This window comes from Calliphora vicina, chromosome 1 (assembly GCF_958450345.1).
Source record: "Calliphora vicina chromosome 1, idCalVici1.1, whole genome shotgun sequence".
Lineage (NCBI taxonomy): Eukaryota > Metazoa > Arthropoda > Insecta > Diptera > Calliphoridae > Calliphora > Calliphora vicina.
The window spans coordinates 110,621,058-110,630,629 of NC_088780.1; the positions used below are offsets into that span (position 1 = coordinate 110,621,058).

The 9,572-nt window shown below is 30.4% G+C and overlaps 2 protein-coding genes across 2 annotated transcripts; both read left to right on the forward strand.

Annotated features, from left to right (window-relative positions):
- The first annotated feature begins 1,266 nt into the window (after nucleotides 1–1,266).
- Hexim (Hexamethylene bisacetamide inducible) lies at nucleotides 1,267–5,555 on the forward strand. The gene is made up of 3 exons (XM_065515509.1): nucleotides 1,267–1,484; nucleotides 3,679–4,368; nucleotides 4,436–5,555. Exons 1-3 carry the CDS (start codon nucleotides 1,463–1,465, stop codon nucleotides 5,065–5,067), a joined length of 1,344 nt encoding a protein of 447 aa, XP_065371581.1. The 5' UTR covers nucleotides 1,267–1,462; the 3' UTR covers nucleotides 5,068–5,555.
- A 2,213-nt stretch (nucleotides 5,556–7,768) lies between these two features.
- On the forward strand, nucleotides 7,769–9,246 carry LOC135963590 (eukaryotic initiation factor 4A-III). Its single transcript, XM_065515510.1, has 3 exons — nucleotides 7,769–7,973; nucleotides 8,041–8,599; nucleotides 8,714–9,246. The coding sequence occupies exons 1-3, from the start codon at nucleotides 7,838–7,840 to the stop codon at nucleotides 9,219–9,221; spliced, it is 1,203 nt and encodes a 400-aa protein (XP_065371582.1). The 5' UTR covers nucleotides 7,769–7,837; the 3' UTR covers nucleotides 9,222–9,246.
- The last annotated feature ends 326 nt before the right edge of the window (nucleotides 9,247–9,572 follow it).

Sequence of the window (9,572 nt, forward strand, 5' to 3'; positions counted from 1 at the left end):
TAGAAAATACTGTTATAAACAAGAGTTTCTATATAAAATACTGCTATACATAGAATTTTCTATAACAAATCGTATGTATAAACAAGATTTTTTTCTATTACTGTTATAACAATATTTTCTATAGAAAATACTGTTATACACACAATTTTCTATAGATAGTTATAGTTAGCTATTGCAGAAAATGATTGTAAATCTATAGGAATTTTGTAAATAAGTTTTTATACATGATATACTGAAAACAATTTGAAAGTACATATGTATCAAATGAGTCCCGGAAATACCATTGTACTTTTCTATATTATCAAAAAAATGTACGTTCGTATAAACTTTTACATTCCTGGGTGGAATATAAACAAGTTTCATTTGTCTCACTTTTAGAACTACATTTTGATAAAGGCGAATTCATACAAGGTGGTGTCAGTTCTACAAAAACAACGATTGGTCTTAACAAATGTCAAAAAACCAAAATGATAAATTAAATAAATAAGCATTTAAACTTAATATAGTTGAATAGTGAGGGCTTTACTTATTTATGTAAACAATAAATATTTGGTTAATAAGCTTAGAATATGTAGATATTTAGATATAGAAACAAGCTTTGACAGTTGTTAGAACCATAAAGCGAAAAAAAAAATTATCAGATGTTTGACTGACTCCACCTTGTATAAATTCGGTTTGTCATTAACCTAGTGTTTACACATGCAAGTAACAGTTGCAAAAACTCAACACATTCATATCTTTGCACTAACACAATTGTGTGAATTTACACATGCATAGTGATTGTGTTAGTGCAAACGTATGAATGTGTTCAGTTACTTGCATGTGTAAACGCCAGGTAAGCTTCAAGCTCATTTAAAATCTTGAATCCTATAAATATTCCGCCTTTTGAGGAACAATTTTCATATGTGAGTTTCTTCCAATTGGAAAAATCTATGCGGTTTTCCAAGGCGAATTTATTGAAGGTGACCACAGAAGGACAGCTGATTATTTTTTATTCAGTTTAGACAATTGAAACTCAGTAGTTCTGTCGTCACCTTCTATAAATTCGTCTTGCTGTTTTCGTTGTACTTTCAATCACAGCTTTATAGGGTGGTAAATTAAAGTAAAACAAAACTTTTAAAATTGGCGCTTTTTATAATAAAATTGAATGCGATTTTTTGGAGAAACGTTGGTAACAGTGTCTACTCTGCCGAAGTGTGCCACAAATTTAGTAGTTTTGTAGCTTTTTTGTTCTTTTTTTCTACATTTTAGTTTCTTCGTAATTTCTATGAAGGGGACGTTTATTATTGAGAAAATGGCGATAGAATTCAAATCAAGCAGATACATCGCGGACAATTCAAGTGATTTAATTAAAGTCGAAAAGTGAAGTGATATAGAGTTAATATTTGCATTTTGAAAAGGTTTAAAATCGTTACGCGTTACAAAATAACTTGGTTCAAGTTTTCGACAAAAACAAAATACTATGGAAATAGCAATAAAAAACGGTAAGCTTTTAATAAATAATTTAGAACATTTACTTAGCCCTCCCGTTCGTTGAGATACGACAAATGGCGACTATTGAGAATTTAGATTTTTAATTTTGTTGCTGTGTTTTTTTGTTTTGCTTTTTGTACGATATTTTGTAGTTGTGTCGTATGGATGTCGGTTTATTTTTAATCGTCAGGGTTGCCATTGTATCGGTGGTGCTATTTCGAAAGGGTTGTATTTAATAGGTATTAGGAGGAAATGGAATATTTGTACTATACCCCCAAGATGGTGTCGACTGTTGTAATTTGTCGATTTTAACAAATTTAGTAGACATTTTATGTATTCTCTATATATAATAAACTTTATGGATACTAATATAATGGGAAAATGTACTAACATACTAAAGTGCCGAAATTAAATTCTTTATGTTATGGGAACGTTACCAAATTGTTACCAGAGTTACATGTTTTATCCTGTACATGACGGTATATATTGGTTTTGTCTATATTTCCCGAGATATGGGACTCCATAATTCGAATATTTGATATCTTTGGTTTCCTGTTTAATTTATCAAGAACAAATGCAATAGAAAAATTGTATATATACATATGTACATTAGGGATATAACTTTTGAAATTTTTTGCAAATATGCAAATTGGCATAGCATAGTCGAATAGAGCATTAAAAAATAACAAAAACCACGGTATTATTTTTTCGCGGTTAAAAAAGTTCACGCACCAAACGCAATAAAGTTTTTCAATTATTTTGAAAAACAATATATTTTATTTTAATAATAACTGCGGACATACTTCAAAAGATAATTTTTAAATAAGGGAAGTATTCCTCACACTTGCAAAAAAAAAAATGAAATTATTTATATAATTTTTCACAGAGAAAAAAATTTGGTTTATTTTAGAAATTGGTGTTGGTGCGTGATGTTTTTGATTCCAAATGACCTAAAAAAATTATTTTCATCACTAATACAACATTGGCCATCACGTGGTGGTATGCCAAAAATTTCGCCAAAATTAGTTATATACCTAATGTACATATGTATGTATATATAATACGAATAAACTCCATTTTTATTGAGTTTCGTTTAATTGCGTTAACCTCTTAATTGTTAATCTTAATTATAAATTGTAATCCTATTTTAAAAAATTACGCTTTATTACACTGTGCTCGAATTTTACACTTTATTCTGTCTTGCGGGGAACCCGACGTGTTTACATAATCCGAGTACGATGAATCCAGTGGTGCTAACCGTTTTTTTAGGTTAGCTCTTGTTTTCGATATATACAGTTATTTTAAAATGGAGTATGTTGCACAACATATATTAGCGTAACTCAAAAACGGTTTAGCTTATTAAATAAACTAAGAAACCGAAGTTCCGTAACAAAATTACCTTTAAGTAAGTCTAACGTGTTTTTAATCTGCGCAGTCGTGTTAGAAATATAGGTAATTTGTTTGGCAAAAAGAAATATACATATTTTAATAAAAGGTGCTATATATTTTTTAAATTAAAGCTATACAATTTTTTAAAGCTCATTTCGAAGCTTTCAGACGATATAAAGAATATTGCGATCATATAATTAATATTGGCGTTTCAACTTCTTAGGCCCATAACCCTGAAAAGAATTTTTGTTAACTAAAATTATCTTCCTACTAACTATTTATTTTACTTATTTAATATATTCATTTCAATCAGAATCCAAAAAGTTTTTAATTTTTTTTACTTTCCTTGGGGCCCATAAACTAGAATTGTTACCATAACTCTATTGTATATGTCAATTAAGGCTCTTTAAGTTCTGTCCATATCTTGGTGATGGAATAATTATTATAGAAATTATTTAAGATTTAAAAAATATGTTAGCGATATCCAATGAGTTCCATTTCTGTTTAAATTCTAATTGGTAATTTATGATATCAAAGAATTATTAAAAAATAAAAAATACCTAAGCACTTCTTGTTGCTTTTTGACTAAATAGTACACATGGAAACAAATACTGCACCGATTCGAAACGATTTTAATCGCAAAGCTAATTTTAATCATATTAATCGGCAGAGTCCGAGCGAATATTCGTTTTCTGATTAGGTTAAAAATCGGCGTAATACCAGTATTAGCACTAAATTTAACTGAATACCGAAATTTTTAAATTAAAATAAACATTGTTTCAACTAACTACTAATCTTAATTTCATATCGTTGCAGTAAATTCCCCCGAAAAATTAACTGAATCCCCAATCCAAGATGAAGTGGTTGTATTACCGTCAGAGGGACCCCCTAAAGGACCATCACTGGTTAGTCCACCCGGCCACCAACATCAACAACAGCCACAGCTAAAAACAAAACGAAAGCATAGACGCGGCAAACCGAAAGCTAAAAATGTCAATAAACCGTACAAGAAAACCAATTGGAGATTCCAAATGCCACGCATCAACTACAGTAAATGTGGTTCAGCCGGCGGCAGTGGTGGTGGCAATCGACGCGAAAAACTGCAACGTTCTCGCTCTTTAGTACCCTACAATACCAATAAATTCTTGATGGAAGAACATTTAGCAGAAGTACCCAGTGCTCTTCTAACACCCACGGGCAGAACACGAGACTCAAGTTTCTCTATGGACTCGGAAGACAATTATTTTTTCTCTTTACCCGAAGATGAAGAAGAATTTCTGACAAAAGAATTTGCCAATGTTTACGAAAAGGCTAGAGTTGAACGTTTAGAGAGCTTGAGTAAACAGGAACTTATTGAGGAGTGTTTGCAAATTGAGGATCGTTACTCCAAAGATCAGGGTAACCAAAGACAACAGCAACTGAATATACAACGTATAGCACAAGAATATATGGCTAAAATACGACTCCTAGATGAGAAAGTCAAAGCGCTGTCGAGTGAGAATCATAGTAAGTTGGATCAGTGGAATAGAACCATTTTAAAATATATAACATTTATTTGTTCTTCTCATTGCAGATCTGCGCTGTCAGTTAATGCGTTCGGCGGCTTTTGCGGCCGCTGCAGCAGCCTCACCACCTTCGGCAGCTGCTCCTATGGGAGCGGCCTGCCAACCTACCCCCATGGATTCTTCGAGTGAGGACAGCGAAAGTGATAGTTCTACATCCAGCTCGTCATCGTCCTCTTCATCTTCGTCGAGCAACGAGGAGCGCCAACCAGTCCGTCGCAGACGTAGTTGTTCTTCACACAGTTCTTTAAGTGAGTACAATGGCTATATAGAAAATAACTATATGCACAATAATCTAGCTGAAGACCGCGTTAGTGGTGCAGTAAATAATAATGCGCAACAGCCACCACCTGCTGCCGCACGTATGGCCAGTGTCAATGAAGAAGAAGATTGTGAACGCCGCCAATTGCTGGATGATCATATGGACGACGAAGATGATGTTGAAGGTGATGATGAGTATGAAGAAAATTCGCCCAAACTTAATGGTTTTCGTAAGGAAAAACCACAGCAAGCTCAACAAGCAAGTGTTAATATATCACCAAATGTAAATAGAGCCATTGAAAATAATGCCGGCATTCAAAATGTAGCTAATAACGATGGTGGTAATATTGATGTAGTAGTAGTAGAAAATCCTTCAAACTAGTTACTCATTAAAGTGTGAATAATGTCAAATTCATAACATTTACGGACACACAATCACACACACATACCCACCCTTATTGTTCCTCGAAAGCAACAAACTTTATTCTAATATTTCCCTTGACCCTCTCCCCCTCACCAAACAAATTATATGTGATTAAGAAAAACTAACTCTTTTTGATAAAAAGAAAGTATAATTAATAATAAAGTTGAATATTTCTTAGTTCACTATTTTTATTTTCATGTTTTTTTCATCTCATATTCAAAATTTTATAAATATTTTTTGTTGTATTTAAAAAAATATGTAATAATTTTTCAAATAATTTTTGTTTAATTAATTTTCATGTTTATTATTTTTTTTTTATAAATATTTTATAAAACGCTAAGAAAAAATTAAGCTATGATTTTTTAATTTTTATTCTTGTAAAAAATTAATTGGAAAAATTAAAAAAAAATATATTTAATATATACATACATACATTCGTAACAAGATCTGTAACGGTTTATAATTTTTACTACTTATGAGTCATTGAGAATTATACATAGAGACACTTTGTTATGTCAAACAAAAATAAAACAAATCGTATGTCCGATACAACAACAAAATTCATTTATATTCATGTATTTTGTTGTTGCTATCATAGATAAATAAATACACATAGATCGGAAACTCTTCTGTCGAAGACCTAACTCAGTGATCAAAAACCGAAGTGGCGAGAATTTATTAGTAAAAAATCTATGTGAAAACAATATTCTTATATGGGATTTTTTGAGTTATTTTTTTGTTTGAGTTTTTTTCTAGTTTCATTATGGTTGCAAGATTTAGGGTTTTAGACAATAAACTACGTCTCGTCTTTATGTTAGCCTAGCAGCATTTTGAAAATATATGTTTACAGTCTAATTATGTTCTTTACACTTGTTTAATATCTATTATTGTTTATAATAATAGTCAATATGTTTGTTTAGCTGATAGTTTTACTATATTTACTTTTTGTATTGAAAATTTCTAGGGTCCGAACGGAACCAAACTGAATATAATAATAACAGCTTTTACATGATGCTTAGATATTATACAATAAAATATACGTTTTTGTATTCTATTAATTATATTCATAACATATTTCTTCTTTAAAATTCCATAATCTTTTTAAAAGTTTCAATTTGAGCGAATACCGACTCGTAGTGGGCCGATTTTTGGACTAATATCCTCTCGGACTCTTAAATGTCGAAAGCTAGTAAAAGTATGTAGTTAAAACTCCAATTTATTTCCAAAATTGCAAAAAAAAAACAAAAAAAAACGGAAAAACTGAATACGAGAGTTAATCAATATTTATGTTCTTAACTGGCATGTTTCAAATTTCCATCGTATAATTAAACTTTTTAAAACACATGTGCTTTGAGTGAAAACTTTGTGGTACGTAATGCATTGGGTATTTAAGTAAATGAAAAAAATATTAGCACATTCTAAAGTAATACGACTTTTTGAACTATGTTTATTGTTTTGTCACAAAATATCACTTTTTTGTTTGAAGCACAACAACAAATAATAGTTTAAACATATCATAATATATTAGGACATTATGACAATATGTCTTAATAGCAACAAACCGTTTGTTTGAATCCTCCAAATGTCCATAGGGCATACAAATTCGAAGGATTTTCTTTTCTAAAGGAGTTACAAAATAATCCCCAGAACTTTTGTTTCAATTTTCGAAAATTAAATTTAAAGAAAATTTACGACGTATTTCAAAAATTTATTTATTAACATTTAGAAAAAGAATTAGAATTTGGACAACAAGCTCACAACTTTTTTCAAAGAATCCAACAAAATTATACAGTACATACATTTACAATTAATTCGAAAATACAAAATTGGTTTAAATTCAAAAATATTTTATTTTGAATAATTTTAATGATTACAATAGAATTATAGACAAACAGTTGTTAAAATATTTGTTTGTAACACAGTGAAATAGTTAAACTATAAAAATGTGCATTTTTTTAAAACATGTTAAATTTTTTAATTGTTTTCTTTTGTTTCTTTTAAACTTTATAAAGATTTTATTTATGTATGTATTTAAGTGAACAAAGAACATAATTTCAACGCTCAACTAAAATTGTAGTAATTATCATAAAACCCCTCTGATTTTGTATCTATATATACATATATATGTATAACTATTCAAAAACTTTTCTATATAAAAATTAAAAATATGAATTAAATATGTGATATTTTTTAAAAAAAGAACTTACATATAAAATTTAATAAAAAACATTTTTTATACAAAATTCAACTCGTGAAAAGTTTTTGATTATAAACAAAACAATTTAATATTAAAAATTATTTTCAAGTTTTGGTTTATTTTCTAACCAAAATAATTTTCTTTTTATAAAACTGTACCAATTAGTTATATAATTTATTTAGTTTTGTAATTGAAATAAAATATAACAAATAAAAAAATGTTTATTTTACCAGAAAATGCCCAATTGTTTTAATTACCGTTGATATATTGTTTTACATACTATTTTAAGAATTTAATTTTGAGTAACCTGGCAACCCTTAATTTATAACGAATAGAGAAAGTGACGAATAAGAACATCAAAAGTAAACGTCAAAACAATCTGCAGCAGCAACCACATTGTAAAAAATATTTTTTTCGTGGCTTGGCATTATTTTCGGTTTTACACCAAAAAATACTAAAATAAATTAATAGATTTCCATAAAATATTGTTAATTATTGCCAAGATTATATATAAAAAGAATATTAAATAAAATGGCTCGTAAAGGTGGAGCACCCGCAGAGGACTTGTCAAATGTAGAATTTGAGACCAGTGAAGATGTTGAAGTCATACCCAGTTTTAATGCCATGGGCCTCAAAGAAGAATTACTCAGAGGCATTTATGCATATGGTAAGAAAATGGGGGAAATTGTACAGCACACCGAACAAAAAATAACCAATATATTTGTTTTTTTTAGGTTTTGAAAAACCCTCCGCCATTCAGCAGCGTAGTATCAAGCCCATTGTAAAAGGTCGCGATGTCATTGCCCAGGCCCAATCTGGTACCGGTAAAACAGCCACTTTCTCCATATCCATATTACAGAGTCTGGACACGTCTCTGCGTGAAACACAAGTTTTATGTTTATCACCAACACGCGAGTTGGCTGTACAAATTCAAAAAGTAATTTTGGCCTTGGGTGATCTAATGAATGTCCAGTGTCATGTTTGCATAGGAGGCACAAATTTGGGTGAAGATATACGCAAATTGGACTATGGTCAACATATTGTTAGTGGCACGCCGGGTAGAGTATTCGATATGATTAAACGACGTGTTTTGCGTACCAGAGCCATTAAAATGTTGGTCTTGGACGAAGCTGACGAGATGTTGAACAAGGGTTTTAAAGAACAAATCTATGATGTGTATCGTTATTTGCCACCCGCCACACAAGTCGTTTTGATATCGGCTACATTGCCCCATGAAATTTTGGAAATGACCTCGAAATTTATGACAGATCCTATTAGGATTTTGGTAAAGCGGTAAGTGGCAACATAGATTGTAATAAATTTCTAAAATATAACAATTCTGCCTTGATTTCTTATATTATAAAACTATTTTCAACTAAATTTAAATTTCATCATCTATTCTTTCAGTGATGAATTGACATTGGAAGGAATTAAACAATTCTTTGTAGCCGTCGAACGTGAAGAATGGAAATTCGATACCTTATGTGATCTCTACGATACCTTGACCATAACTCAAGCTGTTATATTCTGTAATACAAAACGTAAAGTGGATTGGTTGACGGAAAAAATGCGTGAAGCTAATTTTACCGTCAGCTCCATGCACGGTGATATGCCACAAAAAGAACGTGATGAAATTATGAAGGAATTCCGTGCTGGCCAATCACGTGTACTCATTACCACAGATGTTTGGGCACGTGGTATTGATGTACAGCAAGTGTCGCTGGTCATAAACTACGATTTACCCAACAATCGTGAATTATATATACATCGTATTGGTCGCTCGGGTCGTTTTGGACGCAAAGGTGTGGCAATTAATTTTGTCAAATCTGATGATATTCGTATTTTACGTGATATTGAACAGTACTATTCAACACAAATTGATGAAATGCCAATGAATGTGGCTGATTTGATTTAAGTTGCAGATAAAAGAGAGTATAAATATCATACCTACTACATATTCAATGTAGTTTGTAAGTTGAGGTTATTTTCTAATAATATTTAATCTATATTTAAAATTAGATTATAGATATTAATGATTTTGAAATTTAATCAAGAACTTTTGAACAAAATTAAGCATTTCTCTAATATCTAAATGGATTTATTCGTGTATGTGAATATTACAAGATATGCATAATTTATTTTAAGAACTTTTGTCATTTTTCAAATAAATTAACAACTTTTGTATAAGAGACCCTATAAACATTTTTCTAAATAAAGTAGTGTAATAAATAACAAAAAAACAACTCTGAATTGGGTGTGGGGGAGG